The sequence below is a fragment of the Alternaria alternata genome (genome assembly GCF_001642055.1).
Source record: "Alternaria alternata strain SRC1lrK2f unplaced genomic scaffold CC77scaffold_21, whole genome shotgun sequence".
Lineage (NCBI taxonomy): Eukaryota > Fungi > Ascomycota > Dothideomycetes > Pleosporales > Pleosporaceae > Alternaria > Alternaria alternata.
In genome coordinates this window covers 547,864-575,707 of record NW_017306210.1, presented here as the reverse complement: position 1 = coordinate 575,707, position 27,844 = coordinate 547,864, and the positions used below count along the sequence as shown (strand labels likewise).

The 27,844-nt window shown below is 50.5% G+C and overlaps 15 protein-coding genes across 15 annotated transcripts; 9 read left to right on the top strand and 6 right to left on the bottom strand.

Moving 5' to 3' along the window:
- CC77DRAFT_386358 (hypothetical protein) lies at window positions 1–1,778 on the bottom strand. The gene has a single exon (XM_018531474.1). It carries the CDS (start codon window positions 1,565–1,567, stop codon window positions 293–295), a length of 1,275 nt encoding a protein of 424 aa, XP_018382075.1. The 5' UTR covers window positions 1,568–1,778; the 3' UTR covers window positions 1–292.
- A 1,214-nt stretch (window positions 1,779–2,992) lies between these two features.
- On the top strand, window positions 2,993–4,341 carry CC77DRAFT_1023988 (hypothetical protein). The gene is made up of 2 exons (XM_018525776.1): window positions 2,993–3,910; window positions 3,963–4,341. The coding sequence occupies exons 1-2, from the start codon at window positions 3,339–3,341 to the stop codon at window positions 3,964–3,966; spliced, it is 576 nt and encodes a 191-aa protein (XP_018382074.1). The 5' UTR covers window positions 2,993–3,338; the 3' UTR covers window positions 3,967–4,341.
- A 287-nt stretch (window positions 4,342–4,628) lies between these two features.
- Window positions 4,629–6,335, top strand: CC77DRAFT_1023985 (hypothetical protein). The gene is made up of 3 exons (XM_018525775.1): window positions 4,629–5,155; window positions 5,286–5,557; window positions 5,668–6,335. The coding sequence occupies exons 1-3, from the start codon at window positions 4,898–4,900 to the stop codon at window positions 6,155–6,157; spliced, it is 1,020 nt and encodes a 339-aa protein (XP_018382073.1). The 5' UTR covers window positions 4,629–4,897; the 3' UTR covers window positions 6,158–6,335.
- A 284-nt stretch (window positions 6,336–6,619) lies between these two features.
- On the bottom strand, window positions 6,620–7,546 carry CC77DRAFT_1012255 (hypothetical protein; the record flags this gene model as incomplete). The annotated part of the gene is made up of 2 exons (XM_018523756.1): window positions 6,620–6,669; window positions 6,727–7,546. The coding sequence occupies 2 exons, from the start codon at window positions 7,544–7,546 to the stop codon at window positions 6,620–6,622; spliced, it is 870 nt and encodes a 289-aa protein (XP_018382072.1).
- A 317-nt stretch (window positions 7,547–7,863) lies between these two features.
- Window positions 7,864–8,271, bottom strand: CC77DRAFT_1065094 (hypothetical protein; the record flags this gene model as incomplete). The annotated part of the gene is made up of 2 exons (XM_018528787.1): window positions 7,864–8,004; window positions 8,062–8,271. The coding sequence occupies 2 exons, from the start codon at window positions 8,269–8,271 to the stop codon at window positions 7,864–7,866; spliced, it is 351 nt and encodes a 116-aa protein (XP_018382071.1).
- On the bottom strand, window positions 8,079–10,615 carry CC77DRAFT_1053304 (HET-domain-containing protein; the record flags this gene model as incomplete). Its single annotated transcript, XM_018527740.1, has 2 exons — window positions 8,079–10,158; window positions 10,573–10,615. The coding sequence occupies 2 exons, from the start codon at window positions 10,613–10,615 to the stop codon at window positions 8,423–8,425; spliced, it is 1,779 nt and encodes a 592-aa protein (XP_018382070.1). The 3' UTR covers window positions 8,079–8,422.
- A 567-nt stretch (window positions 10,616–11,182) lies between these two features.
- Window positions 11,183–13,701, top strand: CC77DRAFT_1098237 (P-loop containing nucleoside triphosphate hydrolase protein; the record flags this gene model as incomplete). Its single annotated transcript, XM_018529936.1, has 2 exons — window positions 11,183–11,618; window positions 11,951–13,701. 2 exons carry the CDS (start codon window positions 11,183–11,185, stop codon window positions 13,699–13,701), a joined length of 2,187 nt encoding a protein of 728 aa, XP_018382069.1.
- A 1,769-nt stretch (window positions 13,702–15,470) lies between these two features.
- On the top strand, window positions 15,471–17,314 carry CC77DRAFT_386136 (hypothetical protein). The gene has a single exon (XM_018531473.1). It carries the CDS (start codon window positions 15,656–15,658, stop codon window positions 17,159–17,161), a length of 1,506 nt encoding a protein of 501 aa, XP_018382068.1. The 5' UTR covers window positions 15,471–15,655; the 3' UTR covers window positions 17,162–17,314.
- Window positions 17,315–18,161: 847 nt separating this feature from the next.
- On the top strand, window positions 18,162–18,709 carry CC77DRAFT_1053301 (hypothetical protein; the record flags this gene model as incomplete). The annotated part of the gene is made up of 3 exons (XM_018527739.1): window positions 18,162–18,218; window positions 18,348–18,612; window positions 18,649–18,709. The coding sequence occupies 3 exons, from the start codon at window positions 18,162–18,164 to the stop codon at window positions 18,687–18,689; spliced, it is 363 nt and encodes a 120-aa protein (XP_018382067.1). The 3' UTR covers window positions 18,690–18,709.
- A 119-nt stretch (window positions 18,710–18,828) lies between these two features.
- Window positions 18,829–19,611, top strand: CC77DRAFT_386104 (hypothetical protein). The gene has a single exon (XM_018531471.1). The coding sequence runs from the start codon at window positions 18,902–18,904 to the stop codon at window positions 19,481–19,483; it is 582 nt and encodes a 193-aa protein (XP_018382066.1). The 5' UTR covers window positions 18,829–18,901; the 3' UTR covers window positions 19,484–19,611.
- CC77DRAFT_386108 (NAD(P)-binding protein) lies at window positions 19,612–21,072 on the bottom strand. Its single transcript, XM_018531472.1, has 3 exons — window positions 20,674–21,072; window positions 20,250–20,623; window positions 19,612–20,171 (listed from the first exon to the last, which is right to left on the bottom strand). The coding sequence occupies exons 1-3, from the start codon at window positions 20,732–20,734 to the stop codon at window positions 19,740–19,742; spliced, it is 867 nt and encodes a 288-aa protein (XP_018382065.1). The 5' UTR covers window positions 20,735–21,072; the 3' UTR covers window positions 19,612–19,739.
- Window positions 21,066–21,977, top strand: CC77DRAFT_1053299 (hypothetical protein). Its single transcript, XM_018527738.1, has 2 exons — window positions 21,066–21,466; window positions 21,549–21,977. Exons 1-2 carry the CDS (start codon window positions 21,317–21,319, stop codon window positions 21,795–21,797), a joined length of 399 nt encoding a protein of 132 aa, XP_018382064.1. The 5' UTR covers window positions 21,066–21,316; the 3' UTR covers window positions 21,798–21,977.
- A 469-nt stretch (window positions 21,978–22,446) lies between these two features.
- Window positions 22,447–23,481, top strand: CC77DRAFT_997182 (hypothetical protein; the record flags this gene model as incomplete). Its single annotated transcript, XM_018536506.1, has 2 exons — window positions 22,447–22,521; window positions 22,576–23,481. The coding sequence occupies exon 2, from the start codon at window positions 22,588–22,590 to the stop codon at window positions 23,479–23,481; it is 894 nt and encodes a 297-aa protein (XP_018382063.1). The 5' UTR covers window positions 22,447–22,521; window positions 22,576–22,587.
- An 828-nt stretch (window positions 23,482–24,309) lies between these two features.
- Window positions 24,310–24,802, bottom strand: CC77DRAFT_1012246 (hypothetical protein; the record flags this gene model as incomplete). Its single annotated transcript, XM_018523755.1, has 3 exons — window positions 24,310–24,515; window positions 24,554–24,667; window positions 24,712–24,802. 3 exons carry the CDS (start codon window positions 24,800–24,802, stop codon window positions 24,310–24,312), a joined length of 411 nt encoding a protein of 136 aa, XP_018382062.1.
- A 972-nt stretch (window positions 24,803–25,774) lies between these two features.
- On the top strand, window positions 25,775–27,821 carry CC77DRAFT_386055 (hexose transporter protein). The gene is made up of 4 exons (XM_018531470.1): window positions 25,775–26,174; window positions 26,224–26,723; window positions 26,781–27,100; window positions 27,152–27,821. The coding sequence occupies exons 1-4, from the start codon at window positions 26,011–26,013 to the stop codon at window positions 27,770–27,772; spliced, it is 1,605 nt and encodes a 534-aa protein (XP_018382061.1). The 5' UTR covers window positions 25,775–26,010; the 3' UTR covers window positions 27,773–27,821.
- The last annotated feature ends 23 nt before the right edge of the window (window positions 27,822–27,844 follow it).

Genomic DNA, 27,844 nt, shown 5'->3' with positions numbered 1-27,844 from the left:
CAAGCCAGAGCACATTCGTGACGAGCAGCACTTTTTCTGCCAAACCAAGATTAATTGTCGTTCAGAAGTCGTGTGGGCCTGATTTACGATGCCGCGTATGCTACTAAATGATTCGAGGCGAAGGTGGGTACCTGCATGTAAGGCGTTGTAGTCGGTGACAGTCCCGGAGATACATGTCGTACTTGGCATTGGAATCAGGTAACGGGCCGCGAGATGTAATACAAGTCATGGAAAGAAACGTGATTACGCTCGATAAGGATGCATATGATGAAAGTAGCCACTGCTAGAAAGATTACCCAGACATCTGTTTAGCTCGCTTGCTTCCCAAATACCATTCGACATTCTGGTCTACATTCAGATTTGACGGATCGATTTTCGGTGAATCAATAGTAAGCTTATCCTTGACTTCATTTGCCATTACAAGCGCAAGCAAACATGTACTGTAGCTGTACTTTATGTCATTCAATATCGTGGAGTTCAGCTTATAGCGGAAGCTGCAGACATTTGCATATATTGTGAGCCTATCTGAGCAGATCAGGTTGTCACATCTCTCCATCGCCCTGAATAGCAGCCAGTGCACCAAAGATTTTGACGTATCTCTTTCGTAATAGAAAGATTCCAGCAAAAGCCGATGTACATCGGCATTATCAGATGGAGCTGGAGGGCGAAAAAACGTTGTTATGCACATGGTGCGAAATGAGAAGCCGACATCGTTTCCAATCCAGTCCAAAGGCAACTGCGCAGCAGCGTCGCTTTTGTTTCCAGCTGGAGCTAGCAATACGCATGCTGAAGCACATAATCTTTCCTGGAATGTCCAGGCGCGTGTGAACCATCGGTCGGAAAGTATAGAGGACATGATCTTGTCAGAGTTCTTCTTGAAGTCATTGTAAAGCGGCGAGATATCAACACCATCCGGCCAATTTTCAAAACGTGGCTTGGATGGGTGTTCATCGGTATCGAACTCAAAGCAAGACACTCGCGTTCTCTGATCGTCGTGGTGCGAATGGAGCGCCAGAGCGCTGAGCATGGCGTCGGGAACTTGTTTTGACAATATGGCAACGGTCCATTTACTTCTCTTGTATATCTTGTCCATGATCTGCAGGTGCCTCTCTTTGTCTTCTGCGTTGTCCTGATATATGCACTCTTGATCGATCCAGATGTAGGGAATTTTGCGTGCTCGCGCGAAACACCATGCACGGTGAAATATCATAGTAGGACAGTTGATCGATCTGGAGGGCGCATCTGGAGTAGCTTGGTCCTTGATCCGATAGTCTGGTATAGGCATTGATGCGTCTATCTCTTGCGAATGGGCCCAGGTGTATGAAACGGATATGTACTCTTCACCAGGTGGAAGTTCACCTGGCAGGGTAAGGGCATATTCGGAACAGTGCTCATCTGTCAGCCAGCCGGTGGAGAGCTGATGAGGCGTGATGTATCGTAGGCTCATGGGCGCATTATCCTCGACGACTTTCACTAGAGCTTTTTCCAGGATGTCGTTTACGCTGGAAATCAGATTTTCTCTACTCCCATGGATATCGCGGAATCTACGGTGCGAGTCTCTTTCCATGTTCGTTCCTTTACACAAACGGGCCGGCGCAGTGAGTTTGCGGTGGTTCCGATTGGAAAATCGCTTTCTGGAGTACAGAGCGTATGAAGTGCGGAAGGAAGTGTGGATGACTCTTCAGAGAGCAGCGACGACAACGTTGGGCAGAATGTGCGTCAAAAATTTCCTAGGGACGGAAGTGGTGAGTGGTGAGGGGTGTAGAGCCCAAATTCCGGTGGAAGCTGTAGTTACTGACACCAGGCTGCGTTGTGGCTGAGGCTATGCCAATGTTATGCAGGGATGCATGAATCTAGTGGCTATTCGCAGACGTCTGTCTTGATCGATCATATTTCCGTATTGAGGCGCAGTCGGAACGTGAATTTTGTGAATGCTTGTATTGGGGCTGCGTCTACGCCTATGTGGTGACTTTACCAGGCTGTCAGTGTTAGTGGTGGTTCTTGAATGTGGTACACGCTGCATTTTCGCGACTCCAGTTTTTGGAGTTACGTTTTAGACTCGAACAATCATACATCCTGCGCACTCTATGCGCAGGATGTTTTGCTTTAATATAGTTTAGTTGTTGTTGTAGTAGGCATTCCTGCATCTGAGAGTGGTTGATCAGGCGCCACGATCCCTCGTTAGTAATGATAGTGACGCTATGCATAGCGACGTACGAAGACTCGCATGTTTGAAAATAGATTCAGCAGCTTCGGTCTAGATTAGGGCTGCTTGCGAAGTCGATCCTGTCGTTGTCGTGGCATGGCCTTTGTGGTTGCGTCTTCTGGTCCCATTGCTAGAAACAGAATGTGATGCATTACATTTCTCCGTCAGGATGAATAAATTGCAACACGAGGCTGGACCATGGTATGTTAGCGCAAAATAACAAGGCCCATCTGCACCTCTATAGCGAGAGTGCACTGCAATTCTTAGCATGGACGAGCGACTGAAAAAATCGTAAGGCGGAAACATCCACCAAAGTCCTCACGTGAGGGCGCGACAACGTTGCAAGCGCTGTATGGCTTCGGCGCGTAAAGCCGTCGCAATTGGCCGGGAGGCATGTGCGGAAAGTCAGGATCTGCTGCAGGGTGATGCGGCCCCAGAAGCAATGACAAGCGAGAGAGGAAAACAAGAATTGGCGGGTAGAGTACACGCGGTCCGGCCTGTCCAGTGTGCAAAGCAAGGTTGTACCTGCGAGGTCAAGATGATGTCCAAGTTCAGGCGTTGCGCCTCCCGCGGAGCGTTGCGGATGGCTTTTATTGACATGGCGATGGGTAACGGGAAAGACAGTAGTATTGATGGAAACAAGTTTTGATCAGTAATAGAGCCGTGTTTGCGGGATGCGCCGGGTATGTCACGTCGTGATGTTGGGCGGTGCGGGAAGTGGTGTTGAGGGTTCAGCCTCCTATTATTGGGCCCCAGCCCCCATATTGCGATGAATAATTGCATCATGGCGTCGTAGTCAACCAGCGCACCGCTGTGTCAAATCTCACGCAAGCGTGCCCTGCTTTCCCTTTTCCTCTTTTACCTGTGACGGATTCTCGGCATCCTGCAATTGCATTTCCTGATCTATCCCCCCTCCCTCAGCATTGTCTTGTGTTGTGTTGCGCGCCCACACAAGATTGATCTGCCTCGCACCCCCACAACTAGCGCCGGCATCGTCGGTCTCAGGCCAGGAACTGCTGTTCCCCCAGACGACGCCCACCCAAACACGCCAAATCCTCAACACCACCGCTACCACATCGCTGCCAGAGCGCGCATTCTCGCGGCCAGTGTCGCATACCCGACTGCCTTTGCCATGCCGGCCGTACGCGACCACTACAATGCCATTGCGAACATGGCGCCCCGACAGCCTGCTCTAGACGTCCCAGCCATTGTCCTCCCTGCGCCCAAGACAGCACCCATGGCCAAGCGACAGAACATCATATACACCCAGCAGGGTATAATACCCACCTACTACAACCTCTCCGGCCCGGAGCCCGGCACCGTCGTCGGCATAGTCCTAGGCAGCGTGGCCGGTTTCCTCCTCATCTGCTGGCTCATCCAGTCGCTGATGAACACCAACAATAGGACGGGCACGACGACGGCCATGGCGGGAGAGGAAGAGATTGTAGTGAAAAGGCGACGCAATTCACATGGCGGACGCAGCTCGCGACGCCGGTCTGAAGTGCGCGAGATTAGCAGGAGCCCGAGACGGAATAGTGGGCGGTCGCAGATTATTGTCGAGGAGAGGAGGCAATCGGCGCCAAGAGCGAGGAGCATCATCGTCGAGGGACGGCATCGTGTACCGGGCGATGACGTCGTCGAGGTCATTGAAGAACACGAGGACTACCGCGAGAGGAGAGGCACCCGCGGAGGCCGGGGATACCGGTAAGTCTTGGGATGCTATCAGATGAGGAGACAGAGGTGCTAACATATTCAGGTGAGCAGAGAATAGCCGATAGCTCTCCCATCGCGCCTCATTTCTCCGATCAAACTCGTCGCAACACACCCACATTCTTACGTGCGACCTCTCTCAGCCGTCGCACCATGGATACCCCCAGAATACCCCCTTGCTTCTACCGTACTCTGTTTTCTTGCACTGCATCTACTTGTTTCTCTTCTTCTCTGTACCATAATATGGCATTTCCCTAGCACTTGGCGTTCGAGTAGCGGCATTGGAAGCGACGACACCCCAGTATGAAAGCGGAGGATTTGCAACGGTGATGGACATGTGCCGCATGATGCGTTTGATGTAAAGCGAGATGAGCCTCCAACCTTGTAACGTATGGGAAAATGATTGTAGTAATGCTCACTTGCAGGTATATAGTAAATTTATGATCCGTGAGATCAAAGTAGTGATAGCAAATCGGACCCAGCATTGACTTGCTTGCCACATGGTCTTCCTCACATCTACCCAATGTGCGTTCGTACATCTTGTCTGTCGCCGCGCTTCTCCTATCCTGTTTGCAAACGCCTTGTTGCAAGATGCGTAGCTTGTGCACTCTCGGCTTGACGAGCGTCTCGTCCCGGTAGCGCGCGGAACTTGCGCTGATAATTCCGCGCTCTACAAGGCTGTTTGTCACACGGCTGCTGTACCATCCGAGCGCATTACACACGATTGGTACTTGCTCTATCAACCACGACTGTGCAATTCGGCACTACGAACACCGCTCTGCTTACCAACATCCCAAACACGACCACGATACTCGGATACATAATGTCGATATCGTACTCTCTGTTTGGGTTATCACCGACTGAGGCAACATCACCGCATCAACCCTCCATAACAATAACCTCATGTTCTCACGCATCGCACAATCTTTCAAAAAAGAGACGGCATCACCCACCAGCAGGACCCATCGCTCTACCAGGAACATGAGCAGCAAGCCTAGTACGACGACAATGTTCCGCGGCCTACCCGTCATCCCGGACGAAACCTACACCACAAACACTCCACGCAAAATCTCCAAATGCTTTCTCGCCGCCGAAGTGGAAGAAGGCGTCGGAATGCGCGTACGTCGCGGAATCGGCCTGGCCAGATTACCTCACCTGAGCCCTTTTATCATGCTAGATCACTTCAACAGTACTTTTGGAAACGACATGGATGCCAGTGCACCCGACCATCCCCATCGCGTAAACAACAACCCATCTTCTTTAAACCCTTTGCACTTTCCCTTTTCCTTTCTCTTCCTCTTCTTCCCCCAGCAAAGCCACCAAATATCCTACGTGTTGTGAAACTGACAACAATCCATCACTTTCCCAGGGCCAAGAAACAATCTCCTACATCATCTCCGGCGGCGTCGACCACGAAGACTTCGCGGGCAACAGAGGCACGCTTGAGGCTGGAGATTTGCAATTCATGACTGCGGGGAGGGGCATCATGCACAGCGAGATACCCATCCACAACGGAAACGGGGAACCCAGTGTAGGCATGCAGTTGTGGGTTGATTTGCCCAAGGAATTAAAGTACTGCGAGCCGAGGTATCGAGATCTCAAGGCCAAGGAGATTCCTGAAGCCGGGGGAGATGGCGCGAGGTAAGTTCTTCCGCATTCTGTCGAAAAGTAAGGAGAGAGAGAGAGAGAGAAGTGATCAGAAATGGGCAATAGCTGACGAGGTGCCCGTTTTTTGTTCGCCATCTTTACAGAGTCCATGTAAAAGTTATAAGCGGCCTATCATTTGGTGTCGAAAGCAAAAAGGAACTCTCCTACACACCAGTTTGGTACCTGCACTTCACCGTGCAACCAGGCGGTTCCTTGCACCAGTCCTTACCGCAGACTTGGAACGCCTTTGCCTATGTCCTCGAGGGCGCTATCCAAGTCTCCAACGGCAACAGCAGCGACGCCAAATCTCCATCGCGATCAATCGGACAATTCCACATGGCCGTCTTTGAACAAGAGGGGGACAGCGTATCCATCAGCGTCAGCGCGGATGCAAAAGAGGCTGCAAACTTCATTCTGGTTGCGGGGCTGCCGCTGGACCAGCCGATTGTTCAGTACGGCCCGTTTGTGGTTACGAGTAGGGAGGAGGTGCAGCAGGCGGTGAGGGATTTCCGGAGGGGGGAGAATGGGTTTGAGAGGGCGGTGGGTTGGGTGAGCGAGAATAGTAGGTCGAGGAGGAATTCGGTCGTGGTGTGAAGGATGTTTGGTTCTTGGTGTTGTGGAAGAAGTAGTGGCCGTATATATTGGTGTTGGTTCAGGAAATGGCTCGAGAGTCTGTGGACAGTTGTGACATTTTGTCGCTTGTGGTAGAGCGCTATGTGGTGGGGGTGATTGAAGAGATTATGCTGGTTTCACTTGTCCGAGTATCTCACTGGTAGTTGTAACTATGAGTCTTGGACGCATGAAAAGCTTGTCTTGCCTGAAGTGATACCCCGACTGGCAAACTTACCGTAAAAACATACAGTGAAATTCGTGCTGTTATACCCTTAACAAATCTCCTATATATGCCCTCGAGGTATCTTCCCATGAGTCGCCACACTCAGTTTCAATGGACAATCTTCGACCCCGAGCCCGCCTCGTTCCCTGTTCCACCGTCCTACATGACCCAGAAATCAGCCTTAGCAAAAGCTCACAACGCCATAAACCCCATCCCATCACTCAAACTTCATCCACCGGCGACGCAACAAACCTCCCTCCAATCCCCGGATCTACCAACATGTCAGCGCACCACTCAACCACAGTCTCACAGATGCAAAAAAACATACCAGTACCATTCATCCCACACCCATCAACAAAACACGCACTCGCCGTGTGAATATACCGAATCCTACCCCCCTCCACCCGAAACATATGACTATCCGGCGCACCCTCAGTATTCCTTGTCCGATCCAACCCCGTAAACCCCATAAAGACATCCACAACACCCATCACCTCATCAACAACATACTTGCGATTCGTCATGGGGACATGTGCCGGCACCTGATCGCACGTGTTTGCCGAAAGGTTTTTGTAACCCGTATACGCACCGCCTTCGAGACGGGTGCAGGGTACACCCCAGGGGACCTGCACGGTAATGTCGTTGCAGCGGTCTGCATATGCTTCCCCCGCTGCTTTGACCACCTTGTACGTGTCGCGTGCGGCTTCCGGGATAGGAGGCCAGGATTCTTGGCTGTTCCAGTATTGGTAGCCCGTTGCGTTGAAGGCCCAGTCGCCTTGGTCGGTGACGATGCTGTCGATGAGGTTAACGTTGCCTTCGGTATCTAGGGTCATCTGGGTGTGAATGACGTATGGATGTGTGGGGTCGGTGATGATGAGCTCGGTCATGGTCTTGCATTGCGTTGTGTCGAGGATTGAGCGGTGGAAGTCAATGGCTAGTCCGAGGGCTGGTACGCCGCCGAGGATCGAGGCCGTCTGGTTGTTCTCAAAGTACGACATTGAGTAGGCGAGGTTCTCGAATCGGTCGTGCTGGCCCGTTGCCATTAGGTCGACGTACGAGTCTGCTGTACTTTGAAGATATTCGCGTGTGCACTCAAAGGCCATCGCAGAGGGGGCCATGGTCGCGAGAGCGAGAATTAAGAAGGCCATGTTGGTTGGAATGATTGCACTGCCGACTACGGGTAGAAGTGAACCGTGGCGAGGGTTCTCTCGCTCCTTTAAGCCTCCTGAGGTCCGGGATCTTCATAGGATATTCACCCGGGTCTGCGAAAGAGGTTCCTTCGTTCCTGGATACCTTGGACGAATGGTAGCATTTGGGGTGCTGCTGGTAATCTGATAACATCAAGTCTACCTCTTAACCATATTGACAATGACTGTGGGGCATCGCGGCATTAAACACCCATCTCCCGATTCCACGCAACCCCACACGGCCGTTATTGACGTACTCTGCGATGTGATACGAACAATCAAAGCTCTTGCTGTCTGACGTACGGTAAATGCCCGCAGTTCCTCAATTGGCAGGCGATCCACGATGCCTCACAGACGTTGATGCAATGATCTTCATCCCAGTCGTCTAGGTAATCCCACATTGTGTTCATAGAATGTGCCTGCATGTGATCAATATTTCTTGTGTCTAGACTGCCTCGTGACCAGGACAGACGTACTATCTCCTGTGGTGACGGTTTCCGCAGTACATCGTCGTCGGTGACCTCTCCGGCGCCGCCTTCGTCGCTGACCGCCTGGGGATGCGATAGCTTCGAAAGCTGTTGCTGATCTTGCCGCAATAGAGCGAACGCGTAGTAAACGCTATAGATCAGTAAGGAGGAGAGTGAGAGTACCAGCAGGATATGCGCAACTCGGAATATCGCCTTCATCGCGGGTCGCTGTCGATTGGCGATGTTGGCGCTGTTGAACTAATGCGTTTTGTGCCAGGTGGAATGGCTGGTGGGGTGCGCTAATGCGATACAGTAGCGCGTTCTTCATGATCAGCCCAGGGTAGGTCGTCCTCCCGGGTAGGCGCTTTGTTCAAACAATCCGCATCTTGATTTTGGGGCATTCGGAAAAACTTTGCTCATGCTGTTCCTCGAGTATTGATTCTAAGAGCGCGAAACCTGATTCTTGCACCCCAACAAGCTCGTATGTTTGAGTCGTCTCGTCCTTGCGACGCAGGATTATCCATACATCGAAATCTGTCAGCTTTTCTAAGCACGAGCAAAGTATATCACCAGCGCGTACGTTATAAGAGTCGATCTGAAGCTGTAGAGGACTAGGCCGAATAACTTCCGAGATCTCATCTGATGGCTCACGTGAGCTGCAGACTTGCCAAAAGAGATCATCCCACACGGCGTGGAGGTCATGTGTCCTCCGGTAAGTGTCAGAGTGACCACTGGACTCTTCGTGCGTCCGTAAGACCCCTAGGCAGCGAACGTCGCAGACTAAGGAGTCCATTTGAGATAGCTGTATACCCATCGGAGGTTCGCGTCCTCCATAATGAAAATTTACCAAGCGCGGATCCGGAACCCACGATGGCATTGTTAACGATTGCTGATTGTTCGGGGTTTTTGCAGCACAATAGAACACCCATATCCATTCACCATTGTCCAGCATAGTCTCGGCAAATTCCTGAAAGACTTGGGCAACCGTTAACGAGTAATCAATACGGATTTTGGGTATGGCCATGCTCGCCAATGCATAATACATGTCTTTGGGTTCAGAGCACTCTGATGAGTGAAAGTACCTCAACAAATCGTTCCATGTTTTTTTTTCTATCATGTCGTGGTTTTGGGAGTTGCACAATTTTGAGAGCCCCATTGTCCGGGTTCTGAAGGGGTGATCGCCGGCTACACTATCAAGTGACACGGTGTAGTAAGGCCACGCGGCAGTTTTAGTAAGATCCTTTGATGTTTCCCGAAGCCCATGCCCAACTAGCCAGATTGCCTGGAGAAGGTCTTCGATCCAATCTTCGGGAAGTTTTGACATATCCAGAACGTGCTGGCCCCAGTACCAGTGATGTGTGTTCGAGAGAGACAGCTCCTGAAGTATCCATCGGCGCTTCCAGTACCGCCTGGAGAAGAATCTTATTGCCATATCGGTCCTATCTACAGCGGCTTGCCTAAGGGAAGGCTTGGATCTGAAACACTCTTTCAACCAGTCGACATGTGCGTTAAATTCATGGAGATCACCACCGCCGGGCTCACTCTGCTGGTATGCTACACAGCCAGAACAGGGCAAGGAGTCCTCGCCAAGGAGAGGAAGAATGAAGCAGTTTTGATGTCTCAACCTTGGTTCCTTCCATGGTTTTATCTGTTCCGTGCGCTTCTTGATACGCTCGAGTAGATCTAGCATAACTAGATCTTCTTTCTCTTCAGTACCGTTTCCAAGCCAGACAAAGATCTTCTCGGCTCGAGCGTAGATATCTGCCATCATAGCGACCTGGACGGATCTCTCAACATCGTCTTGCTGATTGATGCAAACGGCGTCGATCCAGATACGTATAGGTTTATCACAGACTCTTATTCTTCTTAATCCCTCGGATAGATTCCTAGTAATCCACTGCCGATTACCGTGAATAAAAAGTTCGTAATCCTGTGAAGAGTTGCCGTCTTCATTCATCCCCCAGCTGTAAGATAGAGCATCGTATGAGGCTTCTTCAAGCTCTGTTGCCTCAATCATACATTCGATGGCGTCAGTATGCTGTTCGGCGGGACAAAGCGTTAAGATCCGGATGGATCGAGCACTCGGTAACGTTTCGTACTTGAAGACTATGTTGACGAAGAGTCACTCTCTCAGAATCTAGATGGTCTCAAAGATGGTGTATTCTTGTCTTGTAAGACCGCCCAGGATATACGTGAGACTAGATGAGGCCTGCGATTTTCCAGGACTGTGAGGTGGTAGAGAGAGCGTATGGCGATATCACGTCCTGAGCCGACTCATGGACGTGGAAGATGGTATAGATATATCGTGCTGGTAAGGGTGTCTCAGTACTGACTGACTGCCACGTAGATAGGTGCGGAGGATACCGTCACAAAGTGTTCAGCCTCAGCTGGAAACTAGCTGACTGCCAAGTAGACAGATCCGGCGGATGCCGTCATAAGGCTTCAGCCTCGGCTGACAACCTGCATCTCGATACTCTTGAACCTAGGCGAGCCAATCATCCAATGATTACTTGTAGTTACCTGAATATGCCTCCACAAAATATCGCATCTGCGATCGCACCATGGTTTTCGACTTTGCTACACACGCGTCTCATCAAACACGCGTTATAAACTCTATCCAGCTCTGGGCTATCGCCTGATGCCTACCTACGACTAGGAGCACCATTTTCGTCTATTGAAAAATATGATCATGTTCAAACGGCTCGAACTGACGACTTACTCGTCATGGTTTGTCTCTGAAAGACCTAGCGATGACTATCTAGTCTACAAAATCCAGTCACTTGCACTCCGAGCGGGCGGAAGCTGCTCTGCAGAGACGATGGATTCCAGGCGGATGTGCCCAATTTCCGCGACTATCAACGCAGGGTTCTGTGCAGCGTGCGGAGACAGAGCATGATACACTGTAGCCTTCGCGACTGACCTTTGTTAGACTCTCCTTTGTCTACATCTTTTACCGCACCTTGGTCGTATATTAACTACAGCCATTCCCTACTTCAAAACTGCGACTACAGTATCTGGAATCCATCGCTCAAACCACGGCACCCCTAAAAACCAGACGGCATTCTCCATCTGTCCCTCCCTGTAACGTGCCATCACCCTCGGGTTTCCGTCGCTTTCATCCAGTCCGACGATGAGTGATTATAGCTCGGATGACGACAATCGCCGAGTGGACTCGTGGCGGAAAACAAAGGGCCGTAGAGCGAAGCGACAAAGTAATTTCCTTGAGACCATTTTGGATTCGTCAATCGCGAGCAGCATGGAAAAGCCGCTATTCAAGGCCATTCGAATGTGGATCCACAGCAACACGGGCCTAGACTTGAAGTTTCTGGTCTGGGCCATTGCTTTATGCGTTCCCACCCACAAATATGGCAGCGCAATCTGCAAATGGCTGAGCTCAAATCTCACAAACTCTGTCGAGCTCGATTATCAGGATGCGCTTGTCACTGATCTTTTGATATGGATTAGCAAGCAGCCTTCCAATCAGCTGTTTGCCTGGCTTCCTAGTTTTGAACACCTGGAATGGAAAGATTTGTCAAACGAGACAAAAACAGCCGATACTGATGAGAGTAATACTACCAGCTCATCGCTTCTGTAGGCTACACTCCTTTCTTCCATGGAGGTGTGCCCTTCTTGCTATACAAACCGGACGCCAGGCACTATGAAGAAAAGCTTACGTTACGTTGTATGTGGGGGAGTAGAAAGCCTATCGAAGCCTTGCTACGAGATGTTCGCGAAACCGCTAACGCCCAGATGACGTTGTTAAAGATCATACGCGTCTCAGCTAGATACACTGTGAATGACACTTCTAGGAAGCGTAGACTGGAGACGATCGATATGGATCCGCGGAAGAAACAGGAGCTTTTGACGGATCTTCAGGTCTTCTTTGCTGAGTGAACAGAGGATTACTATTGGCAAAATGGAACACCATACCGGATAGGTTACATGTTTTATGGGCCAGCCGGTACTGGTAAGACGAGTTTGTCTACGGCGATTGCGAGCCACTACAATCTTCCACTTTGTGTCATCGATTTAGCTGGCATGGACGACAAGATCCTGCAAGACAAAGTCAAAAGCTTGCCACCCCGTTGTGTCATCTTGGTTGAAGACATTGATGCTGCAGGTATTGTACGTGAGCGCACAATGGTGCCGAAGACTGACGCTAGTGACGAAGGAGATGAAACGAGCTCGGAATCGGAATCGGAATCTTCTGACACTTGGGACACGAAGCCTAGTAAGGAAAAAGTGAAGAAGATGGATTCAAAGAAGATGAATCCGTCGCTTTCCCAACCCTCAAGGACAGAGGTCACTCTGAGCGGTCTTCTCAATACGTTAGATGGACCCGGATCACGGGAAGGCCATATCGTCATCTTGACAACGAACGCTCCTGATTCTTTGGATGAAGCCTTATATCGCCCTGGTCGTATAGATACCCAAGTGTATCTCGGCTTCGCAGATCATGTCACCGCTGGTATAACCTTCACACGCATCTTTGGCAGCGACAAACAAGTTAAAGAGTCGCAGAAAGCAGTCAGAAAGCTGGGCGGAGAATTCGGGCGGTTGGTACCATCTGATTTCTTTACTCCTGCAGAGATTCAAAAGTTCTGTATGAACAGGCGTGGTCAGCCACAAAAGGCAGTCGACGAGTTTCCTGGATACATCGACGAGAAGCGAACAAGAAAGACCAAGTTCCAATATGACATCCATCGACGCGCACCGAAACCCACGTTTCATAAGGAAGAGGTGATGAATGACGATGACAGCAGCGATGAAGTTGAATATACCCCGAGGGATTCCGAGGAGTCTTTCGAAGGTGCACACACTACCTTCCCAGAATTGTCTTGCATATCATCAACAGAGACTTCTGTGAAGCGACCTGCGAAAGAGCAGCTGTTTGTCGCGCATGGATACGAGCATGATGACGACGCTTTGGCATATGGCGACTACTATCCGCACAGACAATGGGTATGGGAAGATCGTTTGGCTAAGGATGTCGTTGATACGTATCAAGGACTCATAGATATGCTCACCTTTCCATCGGTAGTGCCATTTCGGCACCAGAGCACACCCTATAAGGAATGCAGGTTACAGGACTGGGCAGTTCCTGCATTGAGCATGGGGAAAGGCCAGCATATGTCCCTGTCTGGTACTTATTGCGAGACGGATAGTATCGAGCCTTGGGTACTTTGCAAGCCTGACATTCGGCCATGGAGGTTGTTGCGCGAGCACCACAATCTACGACCAAATGATATCGAAGAAATGCACTTGCCGAATCTTGACTCTTGTACGGCCGTACGGCCGTCGCTTCCTCAATCCCACCCAGGTTCAACATCTCTCGATGAGTCTCGGTCAACTTTGCCCTCTCCGACAGAATCCACAGAAGCATCTTCATACTACACGCCTTTGTCCGTTGGCGAACAGATCGAGCAGACTTTTCAGCGCCACCGCCGCCCCAGTCACCCAGACGTCGCTGGCCGCCGCAATGTCTATCCTTATCACGGGCCTTTACCACGCACCGCTGAGGAAGATTCTTGGGTAGATGAGGCATCGCCCAAGTCTGCTACAGTTTTGCTTCGCAATGTAGATCCGCAGCCATTGAAAGGTTCCGAGCAGCTCAGGCTGACAGAACGCGACCGTGATGCTGTGGACTAGGGCCGAACAGTGGCGTCTTCAGCAGTGGCGGGGCGAGGCCACGTCGCGACTTACCGACAGGGTCGCAAGCTCGGTCCTACTACCCGACGCTATACTGCCCAACTGAAGTCTCAAACCATTGCATACCTGCAAAACGGTAGAAGGAACATGGGAAACAACGCGAGATAATACATGATCGATTACAAGAGTAGAACGAAGTGGAAAGGGTTTTCCAAAGAGATCGATTTCTTGAATGCGAACCTCTGAAGATGTGTTATGAGGCTTAGCCAGATGCTTACTCTGACTTACTATGCATCGGGGTGAAGATCTGCCGATGTAGCTGCGCTCTTCAACATGCATGTCCACCTTGTTGCAAATTGGGTAGGAAAAGTCGTCGGGTACATCTGGTACTTTGGGCCGTGCTGCATCCTAATACCGAGATGGACGGAGGATATCCCCAAGTATTAGATTGACCGAGGTATGCGCAGCGGCCACTCGCGTTCCATGTAGTGGCTGTAGAATGTTTGATTGAACCCGCTCAGGTACTATTTGTCGAGCTGTATTCGAAATCTTGTTCCTGGCGTGTGATATTGCGTGACCTATTGTACAGCCAACTATCACGAGCGCGATGATTGGACTGGAGCGTCAACGCGGTTCCGACCACACTATTCCTGCATCGATACCATTTTGTGCACTGTACATGAACCGTGTCCGCTAGGGACACGTACATGCAAGTCATTCTTTAGGGGTTGCTGGCACAGCGATCTGTACATTTTCTGCCACCGCAATCCTACGTTAGACGCAGTGACGTTCACTCTCTCGACGCATACCTCCTACATGAGGTACTGCTGACATCGGCGATATTTCTGGTAATTGGTTCCTGTCCAGTCCTTTGTTGACTCTTTCATGTTTTCGCTGAGTGAAATACCGCGCCCTTTGGTAGCAGCCCTGATCAACTCCTTCGTATAGTTTCAGAGCTCTAGGACTGTGGCTGCTGACTGAGTTCACAGACATCATATCTAGCAGATATGGGCACACCGACTGCCGTATTCATGCCTCCAATTCCACAGGCCACATGACATTCGACTCAGTGAACAACCAGCTTTTCTGACCCAAGCATTACCGTCATGAATACAGCCACATGTCTGTATTAGAGACTAGCTTCAAGGACTAGACTCCGATTTGTAGAAGTCCATTGAGACTAGGAATGGTTGTCTTGATCGGTTGAATATCAATGCGCACCCATGGCAGAATGATAGAACGGGTACGGAGTCCGCACCCCACTAAAGCAACGATCAGAACCTTGATAAAGAATCTAACAGCTTGAGGTCTCCGTATGTGGCTTTCTCCGAGATTCAGCTTTGACATTTTGCTTCTTGGAATCTTCCGGAACATTCCGCGCATGACCTCTCCAGGTGTGCTATCGTTTCTGGGCTCTTCGAGACATATGAGGGGCAGGTATTCGGGTCCACTGCACGTACGAATCGTACCATGGATATCTCGATATTATTGCAACGCGATGCCAAACGCAAAAATCGATGCTAGTATCATCTTAGCAAGGTTCCAGCTGCTCGGAGAAGGAGTCGTCTTTTTCTGCACAGACTAGCCTCAAACGGTATCTAGCTTACCCCACCACAGGATTCAGACAACGACAGGAAGGACTTTCCTGCCGAGACCAATGAAAGGCTGCCGTTCCTTAACATCCTTAGTTGCTTCGGATCTTCTTCGCCGTTTCCAAATACCACCTGGACCCTGAGCTCTTGCGATTCTAGATTCCGTTCATGCGCGATTGTTCGAGAGCCGATATCAGTAGCTTCCATTCAGCGTGTACCTGACTCACGGTAGCATACCTCAACTCCAACATCTGCATCCAAAGCCACAGGTGTGCAGCCTCTTTCATTGCCTATCAAAAGTTCCGGCTACCCCTCTTATCTTTCGTCAACCCAACGCCGGCGGTGCCGCACAGGATACAACCATGGGCCTCCTCGATCTTCCACCAGAGATTCTCGACTTGATCATTGATCGCACCGCACCTAGTGGCCTTGAGAGCTTTGTGCTCTCATGCAAGACCATATACGGGCGGGCTGCAAACCAAATCCGACAACACAATGCGTTACGGAGGACCTGGAGCCATACCACTAACATGAGCCGGACTCGTCGCGGCGACACATTGTCAATTTTACACGACATCGCTCGCGACCCTATCATTGCTGAGTATATTGAGACTCTCTCCCTCTGGGATCGTCGTGCGGATGATGAGATGCCGAACCATATCGATGCGCTCAGTTTCCGCGACGACGAGCAGGCAATGCAAAATATTAAAGATTTGCTGCGACATGCCGAGCAATACGCCGATGCCGATGAGGACGATTGGTGGAGCCGCATTCTGGAAGAAGACCGCGCGGGTGACCAGCCGAACATGGATAAACTATATGCGACTGTCGCTTTGTTGAGTCTTTTGCCCAATTTAAAAACACTGCAACTGCCTGATAGATGGCATGAGGTTCGAGAAGGCGAAAGTGCCGAGGCTCTGGTCCCCAATGTTCAGTCGCTTGTTGCCATGTCCAATAAGAATGGGAACCGCGCAAAGCCCTTGGCTCGACTAGAAACCATCTTACCGTTCGTGGAGGAAGGCTACGATGTCAGAGTTGGCTTACAATGCATCGCACCGTTCATGGCACTCAAAAGCATCAGAAATATTTATGCAGTTAGTTGTGTGGCTGTCGACGAGGATTGGGGAGGCGTGCCTTTCACTTGGATGAATCCACTTACCAAGTCCCCGCTGACACGCGTTGAGTTCGCGTATTGCTGTATGGACGCTACCGGTCTCTCAGCCTTCCTAGAGAATACGCCTGCTCTTGAGGTCTTCAAATATTCCCACCAAACGAAATGGGACGGTCTTGAACACGATTGGAATGCTGGCGAGATGCTTGAGGCGCTGGCAAACTACAACAGTGATACCATTGTTGAGCTTGCCATCACCATCGATGAGCTGCATGGCGAGGTTGTGAATGGTCTTTCCTCTTTTCTACGTTTCACGAAGCTGAAGAAGCTGGAGGTCGATGTTGAATGCTTCTGTGGTCCACCTCTGGAGAGCGGACAGCGACAGGGCCGCGATGCGCACATTCCGCAGGGTTCAAGGACGTGGGGACATATTGACATTCCGTGTATGGGCGACATGCTTCCGGACAGCATGGAGGAGTTGCATGTCAACACGAACTTTCCACAACCATCTGAAGAATCCTTGAAGGCTCTGTTTAAGAACATTGTGGTGCGGCGCAAGGACAAGCTGCTCAACTTGCGCACGGCTATCATCCGACAATACGGGTCAATGAGTGCAGGCGCCATCGCTGCGAGTCATGATGTCGTATTCGAGGTGTTTGGATATGACGACGAGCACCCACTGCCGCGATCCATGATGCCCTTGTGGAAGAGAGAGTTCAACAGTCGTGTCGGTGGGATTGTGTTCGCAGACGGCTAGCGAACTTACGTACCGTCGATGTATAAAATAGCAAATACCGTTATCGCGCTTTTTTAGTGCGGTATCGTGCTCCAGAAAATAGGGGTTTTTCGTGCGCAAAGTGTATTCAGTGTACAATGAGGGTCTGGGAGCGGCTAGGTTGATGGGTTAGTGACGGAGATACCAAGGGCCATGACCCGCAAACGCCGCATTGAGCTTCTTTGTACGTTTATCAACAAAGGATCGGAAGTATTCGAGGTGTGAGAATGAAGCCTCATTGTTCGCGGGCTCTGCATCACCCCTATATAGTCATCATGATGATGCGAGTCACGATTGCGTCATACCCGATGGCATCTTCAAAGAAGCCACCTCAAGCATTGGAAAGACGAAAGTAGTTAAAAGATTAGCGAAATTGGAAACACTTAAAAATTCTACATAATAAGAAGTCATGCAGCTAACCGCGGCCTTGCTTGCTGCGCCGCTCAAGCCTGTTGCTCTCTTCGGCGCAAACGAATAGGTACACATGTAAGATCCATCCCGTAACAATGAGTCTACTGGCCATAGCAGATTGACAAGCGCATTATCCATGGTCTGAAGCCTTTTAACCGACGAGGTCAGAAACTTAAGGCGATCACATTTGTCCCAGCAGGCACACAGCCTGCTCAACCAGACAACGTCATCACCAAGACTTTTGATGCGAAAGAGGCGGATCTTTAGGAGCTAGGGAAAGGACTCGAATGCGGGATGTGTATGTGAGCACGTTGAGTGGTCCTGCATTGGAAGCGCAAACCACGATTCAAGACGCGTTAGCGAATACGGGCGTAAAGCGCTTCTACCTATCCGAGTTTAGGTTCCACCAACTACATCGCAAATCAAAGACCGTATGGGACATATCCATTCCGCCTAGAGGTTGAGAGCTCAATGCGTTTGGCTATTATTCCAGTACTTTCGTCTATACCCATAAATGCGACATCATGGCCAATGGTTCGCCATCATCCACCCAGCCATCTAATCCGGCAAGATGAGCTTCATGATGATTGGCTACAGCAACTCCCACAACCAAGATCATAAGAGTATAGTGTGTTCCGGAACCGACCCCCAAACTCTTCAAACGATGATATCACCCATTTTATGCGCCGCCAGAACGTGGAAGCAAATAGTATGCACCTGGATGACTGCCGACTTCCTAGTAGCTACTCTACTGAAGTTCGAAAAGCGCGATGGCCAATACCTCAGCATTGTTGGGAATACGATATCGCGTGTCAGAAATACGGGATCGCTGCGCAGGTACACCGGAAAACTGGCCGGCCTGGAGGTGCAGGGCGATGATGCGATGCATGAGGTCTGGGTCGACCCAAGCAAGGCGCCTAATGAACATATCGAAAGCGCGTTGCCAGTGTGCTTTTGGTACTCGTTGAACGGTAGGCAGGGTAAAGGCAATATCATGAAACCGGAGAGCCAGACAAGCGACAGTATGTTCGAAGAGACTCTGGCTACATCATTTGAAGGATACTTCAAGCAGAGATTCGGGGGGAGCGCGAAGTTGTAGAAGCTGGAAGACTACATAGCTCAAGAAACTGTTCGAAGTTTTCATGATAGTAATATGACACGAATACCTTGTAACTATTAGTCGGAATGCATCTTTAACATCGATACCTTGGTGCTACTGCTACGTATGAGTTGGATCAGCGATGTGTTGTATGGTGCAAGCATCGTGGGTGTCGTCCACATCTTAACCACGGTACCAATTTCCTCTGAAAAATGAGCATCTTCTCAGCATATATAATGCCCTGCATCCTATCAACATCTGTCTGTTTCCTCATCATCTACAAATCTCGTATCTTCCAAGTCAGAACAGCTCAAGAATACAACTTACCATCCACTACCACAACACCAACACCAAACATCAAACCAAGCAAAAGCTTCTCTACCACAAACATTAAGATGTACGCCAGAGCCTTCGTCCTCTCTCTCTCCATCTCTCTGGGCATTGCCATTCCCATCTCCCCCGTCGCCCGCCCCTACATCCCAAGCAGTCTTGGGACTCTCGGCCCCATCGCCAGGGTCGTCACCGAAGCCGAAAATGAAGTTCTCACGGCACCCATCCCCAAAAAGTGGATGCACACACACGGTTTCTCAGAGTCTGAGGAGCCCGAGGCAAAGATGCGATCCACGGTTAGAGATTGCCCAGAGGGCATTGCGTGTGCCGGTCTCATCAAGGATGTGATTCACACGATGGATAAGGTTCTGGAGAAGGCCAAGGAGGAAATTGGCGAAGGACTTGATGAGGCCAAGAAGCAGATTGACGAGAAACTTGGCGATACGTGGATGCCCAAGTGTTAGACGGTTCTGCCTGATGTGAGAAGGCAAGTGCGCTGGGGGTATGAAGGGTGGAAACGAGATATCCTAGCCGATGGACTGATTCGGATGATCTGATTGATTGAAGGGTATCTGTTGGTCGCAATACTCGCCTTACACACCTCACTTGTGTGGGCTTGTTCCAACTTGGTAGCGAGAGTTCGGTCGAGAGCTTGCCACGGTTTATAAATGCTGTATCTCCCTATACGTGATCCATCTGAACCCTTCCAAATATGCATCCTCAAGCCTTTGCCTTCTCCACATCTAACTTTTCTTTGATAGGCTGCAGCATGTTCGTCATGAAATTCTCATCTAGGTCCTGTCCCGAACCCTTGCCAGCCGGCGGCTCCACACCCCACTCCGGTATAAGTCGCGTCCCTATCTGAGTGATTTCAAGTACACTTCCACACAGATACTCCTTCTTCTGTAGTAGGTCTAGCAGAGAACTCGCACATGCATCTGGCGTCAATGCCGTGTCGGTAGTCACGGAATATTGTTTGCGCTTTGCTTCATCCATCATCGGCGTATAGACGGCGCCAGGACAAAGTGTCGTAATCTTCACACCAGTGAGCGCTTCTGTCGCTCCCATAGACTTGACAAATCCGACCACAGCGTGTTTTGTTGCACAATAGAGTGGTGCTGCCATGTTTCCTGATAACCCGGCAACCGATGCCTGATTTCGTGTTAGACATGTTGTGATCAATCATACCCTGCTCTCTTGAGCAGACGTCGATATGCTGGCATTACTTACGATGATGCAAACACTGGCCCTCTTCCCCTTCCCTAAGCTTTTTCTGATAGCGAGCCTTGTCAACTTGATAGGATGATTCACATTGACCTCGACCTGCTTGTACCCTTCCTCTTCTGGGTCTTGCCAGAAGTTGGAGAACGGCGGATCGAACAGTCCCGCGCAGATGGCGTACCCATCAGGAACGTCGTTCCATTCTTTTTCGCACGCATTAAAGATCTTGTCGAAGTCTGCCCATCGCGTCACGTCAGACTGCACATAGAGTATGTTTGACTTGTTCGCGGCGAAGGTATCGAAGTCGGGTGTTGTTCTGAGATCCGCAACAAGAACGCGCGCGCCGAGATCATGCGCTTGCTTCGTCACACAGAGACCGATTCCTAGAGATGTCAACTGCACATTCTCCATGCATCCATACTGGTGCAAATACCTGATGCGCCTCCTGTAATGAGCAGTATCTTGCTGTTCAGTGGCTGATCAATGGACGTCATCTTATTTACACGCTTTCTGGTAGTAATGCGGTTCAGCAGGAAAGAACAGGTTTCGAGGTTTACAGAGTATTGATATGCGTAGTTGATCTAACGTTGCTACTCATGTATTCGGAAGCCGGGTAAAAGCTTCCGGGGGCTTCACCGAGCAATGCCGTCCCTAGGGAAGAGGGGCTTCGGGTCACTGATCGCCGCATCACGGGCGCTACCGTTAGCTTGGTGACAGAAGGTCCTTCTGTTCGTGTGTTGTCTCCAAGCCAAGAATGCTCGCGGCCGGTGATTGATCGCAGCATCTTTATCATCTGTGGAGGGGTGGAGAGGTGGGGAACCACTCGTATCGTTCCCAACATCGTTAAAGCTGCGCGTACAGTGTAAAAGCAAAACTGGCGACGTGGTGTACAGCGACAGGTAGATGAGAGATTGCTTGGTCAGTAGTTCATTCGAGAAGAGCACGTTGAGCAGTATATGCGAGCGGGTGAGGAGACGCCGATTGGGTTTCTGCAGGGAGTGATGCGTCATCGACCCTGGCAATCCTCATCCTAGCCACATCAGCCACATTTACGACACCTACAAACGATAGCAACCATGTCGACAGAAGAGTTGGTTCGAGTCACTGTCCTTGCGAATCGCAACCCCAAGCTTTCGGAAACTGAATTCAACGACCACTGGGCAAACAAGCATGGCCCTCTTATCACATCGTGGCTACAGCGTCACGGCATTGTCAAATACGTCCAAGTCAGCTTTCCTCTACCAATCCAGAATCTTGCCTGCGCGAAGCAATGCGGATTCTCTTCTTATGGATGCTGACTCTTCGAAGTATCATACTACATCGAAACATAAAGCGCTTTTGAAGATGCCTACACTCTCATACGATGGCATGGCGGACTTTTGGGTGCGAAACTACGAGGATTTCGAGAAAGCCTATGAAGATCCTTTCTACTTGGAGGTCGTGAAGAAAGATGAGGAATACCTGTTTGACTTAGAGAGTTTGCGCGTTACTGCAGGTGTAGAGCACTGTGTTATCGAGGATGGGAAAGTGGTGCAGGAGCATGCGCGCAAGATCTAGTTGTCTCCGCACCTAGTCGCACGTGAGCACGGCAGTCGACCATGGAAAGAACGTAGTATGTCGGTAGGTCTCATGCGCAAAGTTGCGCGTTGTGAAGACCAGCAACTGCAAGCTCATAGGACCCAAGCTTGCTTCATAGGCAATCAGTTACATGGTACGTAAAGGTAAAGCAAAGCTGTGTGCGAAAACCTTCCATATACCTTTGATCACTCGCTTCTGATTTCTGATTGAAAAGATGACAATACCCTGGTAGCCGGACCAAAATCGTACTTTCCGTGGTCCTGCGATGGCCTAGCAAGGACGAGCCACTCACAACTACCGTTCCACCGTCGTCGTCTTCGGTGATCGAATCGCCTGCATATACCGGAGGGTCAAATATACTCGTAACTCTACAAGATGCTGTCACCTCTACATAACCCCTTCTAGTATCGCAAGATGCTTGGTACTCACCCGCGTGGCACAATGCGCTGATCCAAAAGTGGTCCGTGAATGGCCTTGTGAAGCAATGACTCCAACGCTGTCTACCACGGTGACGTGATACGGAATACCTTTGATTTTTCACTACCAGCGGATGCCTCCAGCGCGCTTACCATGCATATATATAAACGCCTACAGGCTTAATATCACTTCTTCTCAACCACGGTGTCGAGTTCTCCGGTCGATCTTGATACCACCGAGAGAGCCGCTGCACGCAGCCATCTCACAAGAGCAAGATCAGCGCAGCGTAAGTCGATCGAACTAGAGTTATCGAGAACAACATGCTGACATTTGTGACTAGTGATTTGGAAATATGCCGGTGATCATCATTAGCAGACCCGAAGAGCAGCAGCCGGCTCGCAGACGCGATTTATCGGCCTCATTCGAGCTCAAGCCCATCGATTTTCCTCCTTTGTCTACTAGGGTACTCTCTCCACAGTATTACAGTACTGCTGAGCCGGCCCAGTCGTGGTCACATATTATACAGCATGGCTTGAAACCACAGCCTAGCTTTGCGCGCTTCCTGGATCTACCAAAGGAAATCCGCTTCCCCATTTGGACCCTAGCATTCTCTTCTATCGGCCAGGTTGCGGTGCGAGACGCCGTCAAGCGTGGAGACAACCCAAAGAAACCCAGATTCTTGCCCGTTTTGTGTTTCACCTCGAAAAAGACGTTCGAGGAAACAGTAGTGAACTTCATCATTACCTCCAAGATCCTCGTTTGTTCGTATAACGACAACTTGTTCTTGCGCGCTTTCCTCGAGGCAGAAAACGGACGCTTCGAACAGGTCCGTCAACTAGACTTAAAATTCTTTTCCAGATACAAAGGCAATACTATCGAGAATGCCGACCTTGAGCTAGCAGTCCAGTGTACCGGACTGCGTATCATCAAGCTTGGCTTCCATAAGGAAGAGCTCACATACTATCGCCTGGACGATGACTCGGATATGTTGCTGCAATGTTCGACCCAACCAAACAAAGCTACCGACCTCTTCTCCAAGTACAAGCTTGAGCGGCTACTAGATTGTGACATGCTCGAAACTATCATCATTGAGCATTCCGGATACTTCTCACTGACGGCAGAGGCGGTCGCAGCGGAACTAGGCGTGATGTTGAGAGGAAAGTTCGCAGCCAAGGTGTCGAAACAGGCCATCGAGGTAGTGTATACTCGGAAGGGAAGGCGGACTCGACAGATGTACGACTGGTAAAGACACTGCAGATCATCAGGCGTAGTATAGTGATTACACTATGAAAATGCATGATGGAGTGAAAAGGTTGTGGATCTTTGGCACATCAGTTGCCTGCTATTGAAAAAGAGCGGTCTGTTGTAGTTCAGCCACAATATCATCAGCTTCGGAAATATGTACTGCATCGTCCCATGCGACAGGCATGATCACCTAGATGAGATACCCAATGACCACGTTCCTAGACGTATATACGCCAGCTGGGTAGCTTAAGTTCAACGTCACAGCTCCCACTTCGATATGTTGGGGCACGCTTCTCTACTATAAGCTTGTTTCGAGCGTAGCTGCGTACCCTTTGCGGACATGTCTAAAGCCAAGAACAATCTGGGTTGAGACAGTCTTAGAGGTCATAGTCGCAACGCAATCCAGAGTGGACGTATCGGTCGGCCGATAGCATGATTGAATTTTCTGGTTGTGCCGCCGTCGGAGTTTACAAGCGTCCGCTTTCGCAGTCTACAAGTGTCCGCCCTCGGAAAATAGATGGCTTTCGCCAATGTAAGAAGCCCCATATAAGCAACGAGGTCTCTCCACTTTCTCCTATTCGAATTGTATCTGCTCAAATTATTGCCATAACAGAAAGAATTCCCCTTAATGCAAGTCTCTCGAGCTTTTGATTCAGGCTCGACTGCTGAAGTGCATGCCGCTAACGTTGAAGCATGCGCGTGTCGACAGATATTCCTTCAAGTATGTACTTGAGTAAGCAATGTTATTGCAATCAGAACCCAGCCCGGTCCTACGCAGAAACTCATTTGCTACCTAGCTGCCATCAGCCTCAACACATTGGGGCGAAGTTCATGTCGAATTCTCAGTCATCGACGTGCCGAGTTTCCGCTCTCCGCCCCAGGGATGAATGGCATCTTGGCATTTACCGGTATTCCACCACAACGCCACCACCACCATATCCTTTTGCCGGTTAAATGGAGAACCTACACTGAGACGCGCAGCGCGGTCCCAGCAATCGGGGGGCATCTTCGCCAAGGTGACTTTCCAGGTCGGTTCTGTGTCCGTAAGCGCCATTGATCACGACTCTATGTACCACTTTGCGAGCCACCCGATGGCGAGACGGGACGTTTTGCGATGGGAAGAAAGGCCCCACTAGCCTGTTCGCTTGCGCATGAGCAATATCGCGGTGACACCAACAGCTCGGCGCCTGGAACTCGTTTATGTAGATACGGATCCAAGGAGTTGAAGTACCTGTCGTATCTGTGCGAGCACCGACCTCGTAGTTGATTACTCCGGATGCCTCCCGTGGGCGCATGCCAAGGCTGCACGCGGCCTGCGGCATAGCTCCGAAGTTCACCTAATCAGCTTCCCGCCACCTCGCGTCGCACACGCGACTTCTGCCGCGGGACGACTTGTCCTAACCCTCACAACCTATCTGAGAACACAATGGTAGCCACTTGCGCTTTCTCGACGTCTGCCAATGCAGAACCTCAACTATCGACTCCGTCACTACAAAATAACTCTCGGAACGTCAGGTTCGGCGCGTAGGGCCATTTATCCACCTTGGCAGGTCATGGCATCGCATTACGAGCTTGACCTACCACAACCGGACTCATGGTTGGCTTTTCCAAGACTTCAGTGCAGAACTCCAAGAGACGTGCCGGATGGTAGGTAAAATTATCCGCGGGACGAGTCACAGCTTCACAGGGCGTGTGTAGAGTCTTCGAGGGGTCTTTCGATCAATCCCGGAAGCGTATGGAGCCTTGGTGCTGGGCATCGCGGAGCAGACACAGCACCAAGCAACACATGGCTCAACGTCGAAAATCCTTTCCAATCAGATGGCGTCAAAACTTTGTGATGAAGGCGTCTATCATCTGATCAACTCCAAGTGATACACTGGAACCAACAGGCTTTGCAAGCAAGTCTCTCTACACTTGCCGCTTCTTTGCCCCGCAATGTATGCCTCCAAGGTATGCCTCCGTCGTCTACTGACTATCGCGAACAATATCAAGGCGCTATCAAGCACCAATGATAGACTGCATCCTATTATTGGATCTGCCATCCATCGCTGTTTCATGTTCTAGCGTTCAAATCACGGACTTCTCGAAGGCAGCTGAGCACCCCATGGGGAGACCACAAATTGCATCGGACCCTCGATATCGGTATTGGCGAGCAGTGCCTAGATATGACAAGACGGGCTTTCTCTAGTCTTATAAGTCTAGTCCTACGGCGCTGCGGGCCTGGTGCCAACGGATCGCTCGGTGGGGTTCTCTTGGTATCACCTTACTGGTGCTTTCCTCCGTTGCTGTCAGGCTGTCTTCCTGCAAATTGCGGTACCCATGTCCGTCAACCCGCGGTGGAGTAAGCATGCGAGACGCTCATCCGGGGTGTGGGTCTCTTGTAGTAATTGTAGATCGAATATAAGTACTGGACGCCGAACGAGCGTCAGTCGCATCCTCAAGGGACTTCGCCCATCAGTAGCAAAGACTACCGGTCCTGAACCCCAACCAATCTTCACGCTATCTTGTCGCACATCGCTTTTTATCCAAGATGGTGGGCATGTCAATGGGAGCGCCGAAAGGCAACAGCGCGGTTGCTCGCGAGGAAGCGCCTGAGTTTGAGAAGGTTATCTGGTACAAGGACCCAAACATGCGAAAGCTGTTCTGGCACTCTTCAGTCCTTTGTATTGCCTCTGCAACTACTGGTTACGACGGGTGAGTATTCCTTTTCGCAACACATTGGATTCGACTGATAATCATCTAGCATGATGATGAACTCTTCGCAACAGATGAACTACTGGCAGACTTACTTTGACGAGCCCTCCGGTAACCGACTGGGTCTCATGAACAACATGTACAACATCGGTTCGATCGTTAGTTTCTTCCTTGTTCCGTTCCTCACCCAGTGGACCGGTCGCAAGATTCCAATCGCCGTCGGTTGCTCCATCATGATTGCTGGTGCTCTTGTCTCGACCTTTTCTACGAACTGGCAGATCTACATGGGTGGCAGGTTTATCCTTGGGTTCGGTAACTCTTTCGCTCAGATGTGCTCGCCCATCCTCCTCACCGAAATCTGCCATCCCCAGCACCGTGGTATCTTCACCGCCGTATACAATTGCTTGTGGAACTTGGGAGCGCTTTTTGTCGCATGGATCGCATGGGGTACATCTCAAGCGAGCAACGATTGGTCTTGGAGGTCTATCACCCTTCTTCAAGCCCTTCCTTCATTCCTTCAACTGTGCTTTCTTTGGTGGGTTCCTGAGAGTAAGTTCAACCCACATATTAGTCGATCGGAGAACTCAAGCTGATATAACTCTCCAGGTCCTCGTTGGTTGATCTCCAAGGAACGCTACGAGGAGGCTCTGGACACTCTCGCGTACTACCATGCCGGTGGCGACAAGAACAATGCAACCGTTCAGTTCGAATACATTGAAATGAGAGAGGTCATCCGTCTGGAAGCCGATGCGAACAAGAATTCTAGCTACGTAGACTTTGTCAAGACAAAGGGTAACCGGTGGAGGTTGGCGATTCTTATCTCCCTCGGTATCATCTCTCAATACTCCGGCAACGCGCTCTTCTCCAACTACATCAACTTGGTTTACGAAGGCGCCGGAATCACTAGCGAGAACCAAAAGATGGGTGTAGGTTTACCTGAATCGATGTACAGAAATCCGTACTAACGTCTTGTTCAGCTTACTGGTGGTGAGCGTATCTTGGCTCTTTGTGTTTCAGTCTACGCCGCTACCTTGATCGACAAAGTTGGTCGCCGTCCACTTTTCCTCGGTGCCACCACCGGTATGGTCATTTCGTTCATCTGCTGGACCGTCACCTGCGCTGTCTACGAGAACTCTGGCGACACCAACTCCGCAGCTGGCTACGCTCAGATTCCATTCGTGTGGATCTTCGGTGTTTTCTATGCTTTTGCTTGGTCTGGTCTACTCGTCGCATACGCCCTGGAGATTTTGCCCTACGCCCTTCGTGCCAAAGGTCTCATGATCATGAACATCACTGTTCAGGCTATTCTTGCAGTCGGTGGTCAGACCAACCCTGTTGCGTGGGACAACCTTCCCAAGCATTGGAATTTGGCTCTCTTCTACACTCTCTGGATCACTGTCGAGCTTGTATTCGTTTACTTCGTCTACCCCGAGACTAAGGGTCCTACACTCGAGGAGATTGCCCGCATCTTCGATGGTCCGGCCGCTGTTGCTCCAGTGGATATGGATGCTATCGCGAGGCAAGCCGCTAAGGAACGCCTCCACGGCTCTGGTGATGATGAGAAGGAGCCGCATATTCAGCAGACCCAGGTCGTCTAGGGTATCGAACTTTACTCAACGGAAGTTCGTCTCGTAGACATGAGGGACATCCGGCTTCGTGGTTTTAACAGT